The following is a 17892-nucleotide window of genomic DNA, read 5'->3' as shown; positions in this document are numbered from 1 at the left end:
AACAAGGCTATCAGGAACAGAAAAACATCAGATAAAAACCTTTTATCTGATAGACATAATAGAATATTATGGAATATTTTATCTGGCAGTTCTATTGTTACATGAGCTCATCCTGACACCAGTGTCTCTCTACCAGAGCTGCAGGCTGTTCTCTGCTGGCGTTAACGAGTTTCTCTCTGCAGAGCACATCTTTACCATTAATACCAAACTGTCTGGTGATTCTGATCCCATCCTCCACTCAGAGAATCCTGTTTTAGCGTGATTTCTGACCATGCATGCATGTTAATAAAACCCAAAACGACTTGAGACACGTTACTAAGATCCTCTGGTTCTTTCTGGGTCAGTAAGTCTGAAATGAAATCTGCAGTTTCAGCTTTGCTGCTCCTCTCCAGCTCCTCGTCTTGTGACGGTAGCCTCGGTCTCCAAGCTTTGATCTGCTACTTATGGATTTAATGCCATAAAAAGCCTTAGGAGGCCGAGGGAAGGTCACCCAGTCTGGACTAATGACAAAATGCATTCCTGCGGCACATCAACATCTGCGCTGCAGCTACTGGGACTTCAGCCGACCTCTCTCTGTTAATGTTTTGCTGTTGCAGGTGCGGGACTGCCCTCAGACCAGCTCTGCCTTCATCAGAGTCTCCAAAGAGCTGAAGAGCAAAGATGGCTACGGTCAGGTTGTCTTCTCTGGCTTCTGTAGGAAGGTACGGCTGCCCAGCTAGGAGGAAATGCCTCATAACCATCAGTATTTGCTCCTTCCTTATATCCCTGGAGATGTTCTCCTTTTGCTTTAATCATTAAATTAAAGATTAAAATGTTTCAAACTGTGAATAAAAGCCTCAGTGATTCTGAAAGGGGCTCCGATGCTCTTAATTCAGTCATAAAGTTTCACTCTGTGATGAATTTCCACTGGAGGGAAAAATTGGGCAGCAATAATTACAAGATTCATAGCATTTAAATATGTGAAAGCTTTGATGAGAATATAAATAAAAGAAATAACTGAATCCTCTTTAATTATGATTTAATCTGATAAGAAATGTTTTAAAACGACAACAAGCTGCAGGAGAAGAGTTCCCGGGGAGCAGAAAGTGTCTGAACGTTCCTTCTGTTCTCTCCCAGGTGAACCGATTCAACAAAAGCACAGACCGAGCCCTGCTCGTCACGGACAAGTACGTCTACAAATTAGAACCCAAGAAGCAGTACAAGGTTCTGAAAAGGCTGCCTTTGGACTCGGTAAGCACTCACACGGGCGCGCTGAGACACGCGCACACATTAGCAACCCTTTCAGAGACTCTCCAGTGAATAAATTAACTCTCTCACACCGACGTTCACAGAGACGCCAAAGTGTTATCCTCAAGGATTAAGTCGCCATTATTGCTGGTTTTTGTTATTATAATTAAACCCCGTTAAAAATCTGTTATAGCGCCTTGCAAAAATACGCGTACTCCTTGAACTTTCTCACATTTTGTCACAAACTTCACCAACGCAAAGTATTACATCCATGTGAAGTGGAGAGTAAAATATGGATGGTTTTTATTTTCTTTCCTAATAAAACTTAAAAACTGTGGCGTACGTTTATTTCCAGCCCCCTTTACCCTGAAACCCCTCAATAAAATCCCGTGTAATTAACTTCCTTTAGAAGTCCCTTAATCAGCAACTTTCTGGTTTAACGCGAGTCTAACTGCTCGTTCTGAACTGGTTCTGGCCTCAGAGGGTCTTACAAATAATAAAATGGATCGTTAGGCACACAAGTCCAGGTTTGTGTGAATGAAAGAGTTTTTCTGAGAGCACATTGACGTTTTTCCTTGTGAAAAAGTTACAATAAACGTCCCGTCATGTCCGTTAATACTTTCATCTCTACTAAAAAAGAGCTAAATTGTTATAGTAACTGTGTCAGGACTTTATTCGGAGGAAAATCCATCAATTTCAAAAAGTCCTTTAAAAAGCAGGTTGAAGTAAATGGGGAGATGGGAATGTATGGAAGGATTTGAAAACTGATGTTTGTTGATGTTCTCCATCTAATCAGATTTAATTTGAGGTATTTTGAGGAGAAGAATGGGAAAATGGCCCAGGGGTCACCAACATGGGGCCCGTGGCCTTCAAGGGCCACATGTGGGGCCCTCAAGCTGTTCAAAATGAGCACAACCCTCCAGTGAGCTGCATCTAAAATTTTATTTTATTTAGTTGCACTTCCTTTTTAATCATACCTGCACTTACATAGATTTAGAATGATAAATGCATTAAAACATGTTTATTTTACATAAAGTTGAGGTGAGCTCTGACTCTTCTAGTTCAAAGGTTTGTACAGGTAACCTTTCATGTGACACAGTACCGATGAAGTAGCTCTCAGTTTCCAAAAGGTCGACAACAAACCCCAAAATTCCTGCTGCTGAGGTGGTTCTACAAAGTTCTGACATTTCCAATTCATTCGCTTCCCCACTTTGAATCTGACCAAAGTGGGAAAATTCAAGGGGAGTGATTACTTTCCATGCTACCGTTGCGATCCATTTTTCCTCAGGGCTTTATTCAGAGTTGGCATCCAGCTACGGGCTTCAAGCTTTAATCTTTTTGCATTCAAAGTTTTTTTTTTTTTTTTTTTTGTCCTCCGAGTGTGAGCCAAGATAAGTATCCTCACTGGACAGCGTCAGACCCAGATCCTAGCGTGGAGCAATGCGGGTCGGGCTCTTACTGTGGGTCCTCTTCAAACTCACTCATCTTTAATGTGAGATCAATAAAGCCTATCTTATCTTAACTTCCTTAAAGTGAGTAAATCCGGCTCAAACGTTTTAGGAAAATGTATTTTATAAAGGCCTGACTGGGGACTGGGGTTGCAAATTAGCCTATAGGCTAGAAACATTTCATGCAACACATTTACACATTTTGTTATGGCTCTGCCTATTACAATTATGAATGTAATAATGTGCGCTGCATTGTCCCTGACAAATAAACTAAAAAAAAAAAAAACAAAAAAAACAATCAGAATACCCAAACCGAACTAACCTGGTTCTTGATTTTTAAGCTTGTTTTGTTTCTGCAGTTTGAATCAGTTTCAATCAATCAATCAATCAATCAATCAATCAATCAATCAATCAATCAATCAATCAATCAATCAATCAATCAATCAATCAATACTTTTTTTATATATTCGTGTACACAGCCAATAAAGGTAATTCAAGTCTTTTTAATTAAAACAACAAAAAACACATAGATGAGCAAAACTAAGCAAAGAACCATAAAAACTGGCACAAAGATTAAAAATCAGGAATAGAGTGTGAAATCTTTGATATTACTCCTAATTCCTTACTGTAATGTTAAACCAATAACATTCTCAGCATTGTCACCGAATAAAATAATAAAAAAAACTATGTAAAACAGGACATTATTGCTGAGCCAGTTTGTGAAGCAGGTAATGAGGGAGCGCCAAACATTACTGGGCCCAGGATTCAAAGCTTGAGAACTTAGATATAAATCTGTAAATCATCAGCATAACAATGAGCCAACAGCTGGTGCTGATCCAAAAAGACGAGGTTTGCTAGGCGTCCCTTCAGCTGCGGCTCTCAGCTCTAAGTTTCCAGAAACTGGTTCAGCCGGTGGCCTGATCTGAGAAACTGGACCAGAGGTCTCACAGGACCTCCATTTCTGAAAGTAAGGCCGGGTTTATTTTAATCTAAATATGGCTTCATAAAGTTGCATCGACTTCAAGTAGGAAATTCTGAGCAGACCTATTTAACTGTAGAAATACAGACTTTTAAATGAGTTTTTTCCTTTTTCCTTCCTTTCCTATATTTAACCTCTTTTTATATATTTTTATTTCAAGAACTCTTTTAAATACTGCAAGTAAAAGCAGAGCTGTAAAGACGGATGAAACTGGAGATTTCCTTCTGAATCTCTCTGGGATGCTTCACGCCTTTTCAGGACATTGTGTGATGTCGCTCCTGTGATTCTTGGTATGAAGCAGAAGTTTTTAAGGCGCCGTTCTGGTTGTTTTGGGGGCAGAACGCTCCCTGTATTTCCACATGTTGTGGCCGTGCAGCCCAACTGCTTGCAGACTGCTGACAGGTACATGATTCCTGATTTGGATGTTTGTTTTTAAATCTGTGAACCAAATCTGACAGATTTTGCTCGTGAAAAACCAAAAATTTTACTCGCTTCAACAAAGAAACATTGATGAATCAGATGCTTAATACTGTCATGGAGAAAATACGTTTACAAAAACAAGATGAGCTTTTAACAAAATGGACAAGATTAAAAAATGCATTTTATTTTCATGGATAGATTAAGGGAATTAAAACTTGTGTTTTTAAAGACTCTGTAAATGTTTTATGAAACTTAGGTCAGAGTTTAACTTCTCGAAGTATGGCAGTTTTCAAGCTGGACACAATTTTCTTTCTAAATAAAACTTAAAAACTGTGGCGTATGTTTGTTTTCGGCCCCCTTTATCCTGAAACCCCTCAATAAAATCCTGTCCAGTCAACTTCCTTTAGAAGTCCCTTAATCGGTAACTGGTGTCCAGTTTCTGGTTTAAAGTGAGTCTAACTGCTCGTTCTGAACTGGTTCTGGCCTCAGAGGGTCTTAAAAATATTAGAATAGTTCGTTAGGCACACATCAAAGTCCAGGTTTGTGTGAATGAAAGAGTTTTTCTGAGAGCACATTGACGTTTTTCCTTGAGAAAAAGTTTTTGTAGACTTTTGTAAACTTGTTGTAGAGCAAAGCCGCCCTGATAAACGTAGGAAATCAGCTTCTCTTTATGGGATGGAGGCTTCTTTAGCTGCAGTTTAGCTCCATGAAGTCACGGTCACAACAGCTGGATAGTGATTTACAACACAAAACTCCTAATAGGAAATATCCTGTTGTTTTAATCTCGCCAGATCTCCAGTCTCGAGATCTTATTTCACCTCAATTAATGAACGCAAGTTTTTATAAATTCTGCAGCGACACAAACTGAACCTTCAACTTTGGTTCCTCATCAAGAAAACTGGAGCAATTTTTGTTCTTTGGTTGGTTTATTGTGAACAATGTCTTTTTTTTGCCACCATACGTAATATGTTCCTAATGAGCCAATCATCTTCCACGTTGACTCTGAAGGCTTTGAGGCTGAGACAGATTCAGAGGAACGTCTGTGATTATGAAGGCTTGCATCAGTGACTCAGGTTGGCACTAATTCCATCTGAAGCTTTCAGTAAAAACTCATAACTCCTACGTAAGACACCGTGAGTCAGCACAGCTGTTTGTCTGGCGGGGCTTTTCAAGATGTCACAATATGCTAGAGGGTTAAAAACCGTGATTAACCAGAAAGGCTAAAGATAGCGGCTGTTATTAAGCTCTGACTGAGAGGGTCTGAGCAGCAAATCATCCAGGAATGCAGAATGTACACTAAGAAATAATGACATTATTTCTACTGCACTTTACATTATGCAAGTTTACAGGATTTTAAAAACAATAAAAAATTGATAAAAGGGTAAAATAGTGAATGTAGACGGTTTAAAGGCTTTACTAAATAGAAATAGTTAGCTTGCGGTGCGGGCAAAGTGTCAGGCAGGACATCCCAGACAGCTCAACCTCTGTGAGATGAGGAGGGGCATTTCCATGCATGCTTTCATGCGTATGGTGGAGATGTTTTGTATTTGATGGTGGTGGAGAGGAGAAGCCAGTGAAGTTAGTGAGTAATGGGTGTAGGGAGAGATTCTGGGGTCGCCACAACAAGTTTTGGACATATTGGAGCCACTAAAGACTCTTTCTAGAGATCGGACTGTGGCTTTACGATAGTCCAGTCTGGGGGAGACGAAGGTGTGGATCAGCGTTTCTGCATCTGGTAGGGTGGAAGAGGAGCAAACATTGGCAATGATACAGTGTTGATGGAAGGAGGTCTTGCAGAGTTGATTTTCATGGCTTCTGTGATGATTCGGTGCTTCGGTGTTGATTTGGAGAAAATTGTGGCTCTTTCACACCTTTATCTACTCCAGACATACGGCACGTTGAGTTGATGATGATGACGATGATGGTAATGATCAGTGGCGGCTGGTGAAAAAAAATCTTGGTGGGGCTGGCCAATAGATTTCCCTGACTAACCCAGTACATGAATTTAAATTAAAAGTCGGAAAATTACTACGATTCCACAATAAGCATTTAATTAATAAAAAAAACATTGTTTACACAGGATTATTTTGGTGTTTTTGTCTTATTAATCCTTTTCAGACTCATGCCAGAGGGTTTGCATACATTGTACATGTACGTATATTATTACAAAACAAACGTTTACGTCTTGACTTTAATATGTATCCTAATTTTTTATTTATATAATGATTTAAGTAGAACAATGACTAGTGCAAAATTAAGTTGTATTTACCGGAGATGAAGTGTAGACTGCAAATTCTGTCTTAGTATGATGGCTCCCACAGTCCATTGGCATCCTGCATCCTTTTCATTGAAATGATCCATTTCTTTCTTATTTCTTTGTCCTTCGGTAAACGAAACAAACGTACATCCAACGATTTGGAATGCTTCTGTGTGCAACCGGGAGCACAACAAGTCGTAGGCATTGTTTAGATTCCAAAAATAAGCTAAAAGTACGCTCTAATTCACCCGTTTTGTCACGCTGGTAAGCGAAAACAGTGCTGTGTTTGCCGACCACCGTTACCCGGATGTAGCGCGGATGTAGCTCGTGACGTCACGCGTGAAGTGCACCTATCACTGTGCAGCTAGGGCTACTACTCCAGGAGCCCCAAAAAGCCCCATTTTGGCGATGCTGATTGGCCAAATATTTATAAATCTTCCCTAGCAACAGTATACGATTGGTTATTTCGCTACACTTGTAGGGCTCCTTCAGTCACAGCCCCAAAAGTGTAGAAGAAGAGAAATGATACGTTCTGTTGGTGGAAATGCACTGTTAAATGATAGAGTAAATCAGTAGAAGCGTTTTAATAATTCTTATTACATGTAGCCACGTACTATTAAGTAAAAACTGACATTAATAATAGTTTTAAAATCTATATATATTTTGACTTCTCCCCTCCACATCTAGGGAGGGCAGCGCCTGAGCGCCCCCTATGGGCCAGCCGCCACTGGTAATGATGAAGGCAGGGATACAGCTGATTGAGGAGCTGCAGTAGTTGTGATAATAACTGTGTCATCAGCATAGCAGTGGAGAGCGTCTGCAGAGGATGAAGAGGACAGGGCTGAGAACTGATCCCTTAGGGACTCCATTCCTGGTTGTTTCTCTGAGCTTCCCGCTCTGATGGGCTGAACCTTCTGGGACGTCCATCCTGGAAGCTGCTGAGATGTTCTTCTCCCTGCAGGATGACGGACCTCAGATGATTGGACCTTATGACCCTTCTCAGGTTAATGGCCAGCACCAGCTGCAGCTCGCTGGTCATTGCTGCTGTTCTTCCACCCTGGCGTTGTGTTAGCACCCCCGTAGGCTCCAGACTGCTTTTATAGACGCGCTCTTACTGATGAGGATCAGTTCATAAAAGGCTTTAATGTCAAAATCCCAACCATGGATCTGCTTAGAGAGGAGATCTACTATTGGAAAGCTCAGGCTGTGAGGAGTTTTATTGGGAATGATTGTTTTTCTCTTGACTTTCTTTATTATCACCTGAAATGTGTTCAGTGACTGGTTACCTGAGAAGTGTGATTTATTTCTCTTTTATGGGTCACAGAGCTGAAAACCAGTAACAGGGAACACGGCTGTGCTTCAGATTTTGGGGAAATGGTTGAACGGTGCCGGATGAACCGAGGGAACAGCTCGGCCTTGACGTTGCAGGGACATCCAGCTCATTGTTGTGCTGTCTGGATTAACCTGAGCGAGCCGGGGGCAGTAAGAGGCTTATAAACCACTCTGTCTCCCATTCTCTGTCTAACGGCTATGATGCACCTCACTTTCTCTGTCTGGCCGTCTGGATTCCACATCTTATTTCTTTTGCTCTGCCTCCTCCTTCGGTAAATCTGCAGGTTACTCTAAGTGGGTCGCAGAGTCTCGGCTCCTCTGCATGTGAGCTGCAGGCTGAAGTCACGCTTTGCACAAAGGGCCCATGATCTTCACCCAGGATTCAATTCAATTCAATTCAATTTATTTATATAGCGCCAAATCATGAAACATGTCATCTCAAGGCACTTTACAAAATCAAGTTCAATCATATTATACAGATTGGGTCAGATTATACAGATTGGTCAAAAATGTCCTATATAAGGAAACCAGTTGATTGCATCAAAGTCCCGACAAGCAGCATTCACTCCTGGGGAACCGTAGAGCCACAGGAAGAGTCGTCTGCATTGTACATGGCTTTGCTGCAATACCTCATACTGAGCAAGCATGAAGCGACAGTGGGAAGAAAAACTCCCCATTAACGGGAAGGAAAACCTCCGGCAGAACCAGAACCAGGCTCAGTATGAACGCTCATCTGCCTCGACCCACTGGGGCTTAGAGAAGACAGAGCAGAGACACAACAAGAGAGACAAACAAGCACAGAAGCACACATTGATCTAGTAATCTGTTCTACATTAGATGGTAGTAGCAGGTGAGCCGTCTTCTCTGGATGATGTCACAGTTAACAGAACGCCAGACCAGGTGTACCTACTATGAAGAAAAATGACAGAGGACAAAAAGTTAAAAGCTAAAATAACAACAAACAATGCAGACTGGAGAGCAGTAGGAGAACTCAGCAGAGAGAGAAATAGACCCTGATGTCCTCCAGCAGCCTAAGCCTATAGCAGCATAACTATAGAGGTAGCTCAGGGTAACATGAGCAACTCTGACTAGAAGCTTTGTCACAAAGGAAAGTTTTAAGGATCTACGATGCTCTTTAAATGATTGGGTCTCTACGTGATAATCCGCCCATATCGGATGAAATCTGTGTCACTGAGGGTCGCGGTTCAGCCAGCCTATAGATGGGTCAGATAAAAGTGCAGAACTACAGCGTTTCATCATTTATTGTTTTATTGCTACAACAATTAAAGCTTTGCAATGTGAAATGAACTAGTTGTCAGCCATTCCTAGTATCCGTGGTCAGGGAGAGGAGATGGTGCTGAGGTGGCTTCATAACCGTAATGATCATAATCATAAGCGTAACGTCTTTGTCTCCACAGTTTACGGCGCTGAGCGTGACCAGTGGGACCGACCAGATGGTGGCGCTCCACACGGTGTCCGAGGATGACGTGCTGCTGTGTCTACAGCAAGGCGAGCTGAGCCCCAACCAGGACCGAGTGGGCGAGCTGGTCGGCGCTCTGGTGGACCACTTCACACGGTCAGTCGCAGCTTCTTGTATCTGCGTCGAACTTAACGCCACTTCCCAGCATGCCCGGTTCGCCGCGCAGCTCCTCCCAGCGCTCATCGGTTTGAAAACGAACCTGAAGACGCTTCTCATGGTTCAGCCTCTGTTTTCCCAGAATAAAGCTGGTGCTGTGTGTAGGAGACTGATCGACTGTTTCAGAGTAAAAAAAGAATAAAAACTAGCTCACATTACAGAACAGCAGCAGTTAAGACGTTCCTGAAGTTTCCCAAAAGCCCGGTTTGGCTGGTCTTCCTCACCCAGCTTCTGATTCTGGTCTGAAGCCATTTCTCCTCGAGTCAAAGCCATGCAGCTCGTATCGGCAGCTTAATTCAGGCTAGTTTATTCCCCTGGAAGGTGATTTGGAGAGCAGAACCCGCTGCAGCCCCAGACAGCGTGTCCAGATTCTCAGAAAAAGACAAAGTTTGGACACGTTTCGCATCTTCAGATACAGAGAAACGGTTACAAATTGTTGGAGTTATGTAGCCAGACTGGATCAGAGTGTTGATGGAGGTCCGGATGTACGACTGGTGCAGAAATCACTTTATGCAGAAAAAGGAATGCGTCCCTCAGGTTGTCACCTTTGTTTTCAGTCTTCCAGGCGTGAACTTTCTGAGCTTTTTTCTGCAGGGATTTCCTTTCACTAACATTGAATCCAGTTGATTGATCTGAGTTCTGGCCGCTGGGATAAAAGCTCCAAACTAAGTAAAACTAAATATATTTGTGGCCAATAAAGTGATTTTGTGCGTCCCCGGACCGCAGCACAACAACGGAACGTATGGTTTGGTTTTCCAGCTCGATGTTGCAGGTTGATGCAGCTGAAACAACCTTTTCACTGATGCGATGCTTTTTAAACAACAAACAAATGAAAGTCTGCTAAAAATGGAAGGTCCAACACAAAGTGCTCATCTTTTATTCGCCACATTCTTCGCTTTTAATTCAGTTTCATCGTAAACAGGACCACATGCAGGAACGTTTTCCTCATGAGCAGACCTTGGTTCAGAGATCTACTAAAACATTTTGAAGAAAGGACGGCCCATCTCGTATTGTTGTTGCTAAGATTAAACTCAAAAACCCCAGAGATAGTAGAGAAAAAAATATTTTTAAACGTTGTTGGAAGCAAACCTGCGAGACGTTACAGAACCACAAGAAATTATAGACTTCTTTATTTAATCAATATATTGACGGAGTGAATTTTGTTCCAAGCAAAGAACACATTTTGTAAATGCAAATAAAAAACATGTAATCCAGAAATTAAACTTTGAAAAAAAAGTTTATAAAAAAGGTTTTGAGAGTGACTTTGCTGTTTTCTCAGATCTTATTTTTTATTATTATTTCTTTTTTTTTTTTTTTACACATTTTATGTTTTCAAATTTTATTTTTCAAATTTCTCTTTTTCATATTGAGTTTTACAAATTGGATTATTCTCAAACAGCGTTTTAGAAATCACATTCTCTTCTGGGGGCGGGCTTTCCTCTGGAGTGAGGAGCAAAGACGCATTTCTATTGGTCAGCAGAGACGTTAGCAACGTTTTTATTGGTCAATGAGCTTCAAGAGCGAGAAGTGCAGTTTGAAAAGAATGTAGTTCGTAAAACTCATTATGAAAATGAGACATTTCAAAAGAATAATAACTTGAAAATATAAAATCTGTAAAAAGATTTAAAAAAATATCAAAAATGTTTTTCGAAAATTTAATCATAAAAAGTAAAAAAAAAAAAAATCTGATTTATTTTTTGGGGGAAAAAATAAAATCTAAGAAAACACCAAAGTTACTCTCAAAACTATTTTTTTTTACTAAGAAGTTTTGCAAAGTTGAATTTCTGGTTTGCTCTTTTTCACATTTCTATTTACAAAACATGTAAATATTTGGCAAAAAAAGATAAATTTTGTTTTAAAAAGGAGAAGCTTGAAAAAGTGAAATGTGTGGACGCCGCTGTTCTCAGGAGGGAACATGTGGTCCTTATGCCGAGTTCTTGGTCTGCCCCGGGTTCTCCTCCATGTTCCGGGTTCCCACCGGCAAAATGGGACCAAAAAGGGATTTTGTGTGTCTCTTAAATTTTTCAAATTCCTTGCAGGAGATTTGTTCTCCAAATTTTTCTGCAGGTTGTCTGATCTCTAAGCGCTGATGCAGTTCTCCTGCATTCAGATGAGGAACCAGGCGTTTAAGAACAGAGATCATAAGTGGAAGTAGAGAACCTGCTGGTGTTTACACCGTTACATAATTAGTGCTTTTTGCTTTGTGAATGAGACCAAACAGACAACAGCGTTACATAAATCCAGTTTATCACCTTCACACACGAGTCCTGCTCAGAATAACCGAGCAACATCTCGGCTCCTCTGACATTTATGCCGTTTGTCACCGTTGCTCACGCGTCGCTCTCGTCTCTGCTGGACTCGGGCGGTGTGGCTTTTCACGCCCAGCAGACTGTTTGGGTTGAGCGTGTCGGCGTGTTGTCGTAAGTGCTGCCTGCTGAGGCAGCGTCCGGCCCGCAGCCTCCTCAGGCATTAATCCTCCAAATCCTGCCAGCTCTGCAACAAGTGACGCACCGAGGAGACACAACACAACACATGCTGGGTTTTAATTTGAAGTTACCACAAATAATTCTCTTGGCTGCTTGTTTTCTGAATTATTCAGTCAGATGATTCATACTTGGTCAAACACGGGAACTTTCTCCACGCCATCATTTCTGATATTTAAAATCTATTTATCTTCGCTGTCTGTGGCTGCAGGTTGAAACGCTGATTGGTCAGCTGGAGTCGATGCATCATCAAGCTTAAGTTCTGGTTTCCACTTCCTGAGTGGGGACCCCTGATGTGGCTTCTTGTTAGACCTTTTATTCTGGAGGGGGGGTTATGGTGACCTGCAGCAGCTGGCGGTCACTGCAGAGGGAGTCGACCTTCGGGGGGGTGGTTGCAGCTCGTCATTGTGCCACCATCTGCGGCGAACGCAGGGGTCGTGACCTCTGCTGGGACACTCATTGGGCAGAGCTGAAGCTGGAGGGGAGATGATGAAGGAGGAGGATGACGAGGAGACGTCCTTCTGTCAGGCTGTGAGTCCGTCACTCGCTGCGTCACGTTGGGTCAAAGCTCAGAGATCAGAAAGACTTTTACGTCTCTGACCAGATGAAAGCTGCAAAAATCTGTTTTAAACAAAAGTTTAAAAAGCTCTTTTTTTTTAATCTGTGATGGATATTAAACACATTTAACGCTGCAAATACGAAAGAATAAAACAGTTTATGGATGTTTATGCAAGTAAGGATCAGCAAAGACCAAACCTCTCATAATCATAAAAGCCTTTTAAAGGTATACTATGCAACCGGGGTTGATTTTCCAGCGAGGCTCCCCCCAGAGGGCGAAAGTAAAAGTGCACTGTCGTAAAGATGCTCAGCTGTTCTGGTTTCTCCGTCAAGCCAGACGCTTTGGTTGTTTTGAGCTTAGCAGACAGACGAACGCAACGAAAAATCTAAAAAACGGCAGTACAAACAATGACTAACAGTGAAAGTATGAACATGCACAGAGAGAGAGAGAAACCATTCCAATGTTACTTACAATCGCATCAGCAGAAACGTGAGGTCCGCGTCAGCCTTCTTTTTCTTTTAGTTCTCGCCATTCTGAAAAAGCTTGCCCGATGTTCACCCGTGTACGACTCCTCTCTCTGTCCAGAGCCCTTTTCCTCTTTCTTGCCTGCTCCAACATGGGCTTTCGCTGTTTTCTCGCTGGTTCCGCCATGATAACTGCACAAATATCGCCACTGCGCTAGCAGCAAGCATGCCTTTCACTGGGGGCGTGTAGCAGTTCTCGCCGTAAAGCAAGACCGACTCTCGCGATGCACGAGACTTCTGAGCCTGTGTGTGCGGGCCGAGGGCTCCTGCAATTTCAAGTACGGTATTTCCCCCACAGACCCCCAGGGCGGCCGAGAAAACCTTAGTTCAACCTGAAATGACTCATTTAATCATCCAAAACGGTATGGTACACATTAATTAACTGAAAAATGTTGCATAGTATGCCTTTAAGTTAAACCAAACACAGCCTTGTTTAAGTAATTTCATTTTCCTCCAAACATAAATGAAATACAGTTACATGCAAAGGTTTTCAAACACGCTTAATTCTTCTAACTTTGCTTCTAAAGGACCGTCTGTTGTTTGCAGGGGTCTGTATCAACGGTGGTTCAGGTCTTCTGCAGGTCTTCATGCATGACTTTCTCCTAAAAACACAGAAGTTTGTGTTTTCCTGTGACACTTTCCACCCTTTCCTCTCAGTCGGGCACTTTTCCAGCTCATATTTAAAGTTTAATACAAAACAAAGTGTAGAAAGGAACGTCTTAAAGACATCCTAACTGTGGTTCTGTGATGTTTGTAGCTCCTCATCATTGTTTGTAAACCTAGACCTCCAAATTTATCATTTTTTTGATATTTCTGAGACCTCTTTACAACATGCTAATCAATTTATTTAACACACCCTATATAAAAATGCAGAAAACCTGACAACATATTAATTTGGATACAAAGAAAATTTAAAAGCCCTTTTTTAAAAAATTACCTGTATCAGGGTTTTATAACCTGACGCCGTCCTGTCCACACGGACACATCGCAAACAGTTTTTTTTATCCTTTACATGTGGACAGGAGGTTCTAACGCAGCAGTAACTGTTTATTCGGTAACGTTTCCATGCCGTGAAGTTGAGTGAACGCTTTCTGTAAAATTTAAAGTTTTTCCCATCATGCAGATCTGTCTTTACGCAGCATTTTTGTGTCGTTTTCATCCTGAATGAAGGAACCTGCGTAGCGTCACCATTGCTCATGGTGATGCAGGATGATCCACACATCTTTCTTTAATAAGCTTATTTCTTACCCTGGTTAGGAATTTTCTGAATTGAAAGCCCACATGGGCGGTGCCGGGCTTTTTTATTAAAATTCTCTCAGGTTTTACCATTTTTACACGTTGCATTAATTTGTCACCTCATGATGCTTGAGTTTGATAAGTTTAGGAAAAGTTTTTAGATCCGCATCTACTTTACTTTAATTGGCTGAACCGGGACAAAAAGTGGGAAATGGTCTCCAACGTGGCTTATTAGTGATTTATTAGAACATAATATCTGATATGTTTGTATGTTCCTGGAAGCTCGGCCTTCTCGGTCTCTCCTGCTCCATGTATGATGTCCAGAAATGGATCTCCGTGCTTCTGGTCTCAGTGAGAAAGAGTCTCTGCAGAGCTGCGTGTTGCATGACGGTTAAAGTTTGAATCTAGGGACGGATTGAGATTCCCGGCGCCTCATCCTCGTCTCGCCGGTTTCGGACGGCTGCGTCTGTTTCAGCCGTGTCGCTTCAGAGAGCGCCGCGCCCTGAGACGTAGAAAAGTGGGTCAGCGGAGGCAGCATCAGCAGCTGGAGGTGAGATGTGACTTTAAAGCTGCTGATGCTGTCAGGAGACGGCGTGTAGACAGGCTGTCTGCTTCGTTGTCACTTCACATCGGTGTGTGGTTCCCTCTGAGGCCCGTGTTCTGATCCGACTCATCCCTTCATCCCTGAATGCCAACCAGCCACGCGTCTGTCTGACTGTCGGCACGTCTGCTGGGAGAGGAAGACGGGGGGGGGGGCCCATCTGCTGGGACAGCTGGGGGGTCCGTGAGGGAGACTGAAAGCAGGATTTAGGGTTTGATCGGCTCTGCCCTCAGCGGCTGAGCAGCTTTCTTTATTCAACAGCCAATTTGGGAACTCAGTTAATGAAACAGTTTCGTTAAATACGCTTCGGGTTGAGCCACAGGGTTTGGCTGGATTAAAAATGGACAAAATAAAACAATGCTATTACTGCAGTTTAATGTTCTTTAGCATTTTGTTGCCACCATAATTAAAGTATTGCAACGCATCGTCTATACCTGCTTATCCATGCAGGAAAGGCTGCTGCCTTTCTCTAGCAGTCATTTGGTCTAAATGTGCAACTTTAGAGGAAATGCTAATTCCATGGCCGGGATTCAGACCCAGGACTTAAGGAATCACATAGAATCACATGGAATTATAAACATTGTTCCTGATTTATCCACTGAGCTATATTATACACTGGAGTGCTAATCGCCGTCTGTTTTAACGAGTCGCTTTGAAGCCACCAGCCGCCATATTGGTACTCCCTATTTTCCCCCAGTAACTAGGGAATATGTGCGCTACAGCATCGAATAACGAGGATTTTCTCATGTTCAGGGGGGGCTTAAAACTTTTAAAATGTCAAATGCCATATAGTTTTATGTTATGTTCTAAAAATATCAAGTACTGAGAAAGTCATGTGCTGAAATATTTAGCATTTTATTCATTTAAATATATATATATATATAACATTTATAAATATATAAATAACAATATACAAAAACAAATGTTTACATATATATATATATATATATATATATATATATATATAATATGAATAACATGTAAAATATCTCAGCACCTAATTTCCTAGTAGTTGATAGTGTTAGTACATCCACTGACTGTAGAATTACCTGTGAAACGTTTTCACTCAGCCAGAAAACTGCTTGTTGTTGCAACCAAATCCTGTGGGATTCTGTGAGAGTAGGGAGGAGCAAGATGGCGGCCAGTGACTTCAGTTTTTCGGCTAAATCAGCACTCCAGTGTATTATATAGCTCAGTGGATTTATTATGCCTGTTTTATAGTGTTTTTAATTGTTAATGACAAATGCAAATTACTGGAAGCAAATCTTGTTTTTACTGAGAACTAAACCGGGTCCAGATCAGAGCCCTGTGGGACGCCACCCTCAGAAGCCGCTCTATTGGCTGTGATTGTCTGCTCAGGCAAGGAATCTGACTTCAGTTTCAGGCGCTTACAGCGTGCAAATATATATATATAAACTTTACAGGGACTAGAAATAAAGATAAAACGAAGCCGCCTTCACATGTATATGTCCAGACATTTTTACAGATGTGAAGGATAAAAGGAGGTTGTGATTGTGCTTTTAAGGATTCTCCTTTGTTCAGGCAGTGTTGAGCGAATCCTTTGGATCTGGTTTATCCAAAATGCGGCTGTCATGTCTAACAACACCAGAACGAGACGTAATTTCAGGGCAACAACAGTTTAACGTCTACTTCTTATTCCTGAACTCTTCTGGCTGCTTCTCCTCCTGCATGCTCTGCTCCTCCACATCAGCATATTAATTTATGAATATGGAAAGACCTGGATCTGTGCTGCATTAGTAGCATCTTCTGGGTCACCCCTCCCTCTCCACAGCAGGAGGAGGAAAAAGTGATTCCATTAACCCCAGAGCGGACGGGAGGACTGCCGTGATGTGGCTGTCACACCCGGACCGGAGGACTCGTTGACTTTGTGGGATGACCTTGACAGCTTGATGGACAGAAAAAGGTGTGGGGAAATCAGCTCCTCTCATTTCTAAATTCATTTTTAGGTCAGGAAAAGCGTCATCCTGATCCTGAAATAGTCTCCTCCGCCGTTCCTCTCCCTCGGCGTCTGTCCTCGATGTTTTCGTCTCGCTGTCGACCTCTCCATCTGCAGCTCCGCCTCAGTCTGCTCGCTCCGGTTGCTCCTTGCTTTTATTTAGTTTTACGGTACTTCTGTCACTTTTATCATCAGGATCATTTAAGTGGTGAAAGGAGACACATTATGGCCTTTTTTCTGATTATTTGATGTCCCGATTAAAATGACGGTGATGTTTGGCTCAGGTTTGTTCACAGCGACATAGGATAACAGAACCTCGGCTCTAATGAAGCTACTTCCTGATTCTCAGCTGATTTTTGAAATTAAAATTTGATATTGGATGTTTCCTTTTTATTTGACAGATGATTTCAGGCACAAAACAACCTTAATAATCCTTGAAAAGAGTTTTTTTATACCACTGACAGCTGATGGTACCGATCTCTGTTACTGGAGCGGGAAATCTCGTGGCCATTCTGCTAAAGTTTTAGTTGTGTTTAAATGCATTTTACCTTAATTTGCTTAGCAGAAAGCTGCTTTTTTATAAACCTTTTTTCTCATTAATGATGACACCACCCAGACCGGGGTCCTCTAGTGAAGGAAATAGATGAGGATGTTCACAAACAACCCAGGAAACAGGACGATTTGGACTTTTTCCCTGGAAAGCCACGTGCCTCCATGATGATCCCATTCATCCATGACTGCAGCTTCTCTCAGCTGATTTCTGCTGCTTGTCCTCTGCAGGGTGGGACTGACTGTCCCTCCAGCTGTATTTCAGGGAGTAATTTAGTTTGTTGTTGTAAATCCGCAGCATGTTCTTTGGTTTTCAGCCTTGCTCCCTTTAGCTTCCCCTACGCGTTGTTTTCCTGCTTTAAGGCCTTTTAATAATTACATATCCTAGAAACACAAGCCTGAACATAAAACTTATTCTCTTTAAGAGACTGTAGTCATGTGGAGGCACTGAAATATAAAGTTGTGTTATCAGTACATGGTTATTTAAGAGAGAGCGTGTAGATATATAATTTAAGTGACCCGAGAATGAAGCCCTGAGAAACTCCAGATGTGCTGATTTTTTTTGTTTACTAAGATTAATAACTGAAAAATGACACAAATGAGGCGAACAGAAGCTTTAGTTGCATCAAAACTAAACATTCAGTCAAAAACGGGTCAATGGAAACGGCAACATTTCAATTAACT

At 41.9% G+C, this 17892-nt stretch overlaps 1 protein-coding gene across 1 annotated transcript in view; it reads left to right on the top strand.

Moving 5' to 3' along the window:
• The window catches only part of myo1g (myosin IG), a 64571-nt gene that overhangs the window by 37387 nt on the left and 9292 nt on the right, over window positions 1-17892 (top strand). Inside the window, exons 20-22 of the mRNA XM_036145724.1 lie at window positions 597-701; window positions 1117-1230; window positions 9082-9239. Coding sequence (XP_036001617.1) covers window positions 597-701; window positions 1117-1230; window positions 9082-9239 — 377 coding nt within the window. The remainder of the gene's footprint in view (window positions 1-596; window positions 702-1116; window positions 1231-9081; window positions 9240-17892) is intronic.

This window comes from Fundulus heteroclitus, chromosome 13 (genome assembly GCF_011125445.2).
Source record: "Fundulus heteroclitus isolate FHET01 chromosome 13, MU-UCD_Fhet_4.1, whole genome shotgun sequence".
NCBI lineage: Eukaryota > Metazoa > Chordata > Actinopteri > Cyprinodontiformes > Fundulidae > Fundulus > Fundulus heteroclitus.
This window is presented reverse-complemented; position numbering and strand designations above follow the sequence as displayed.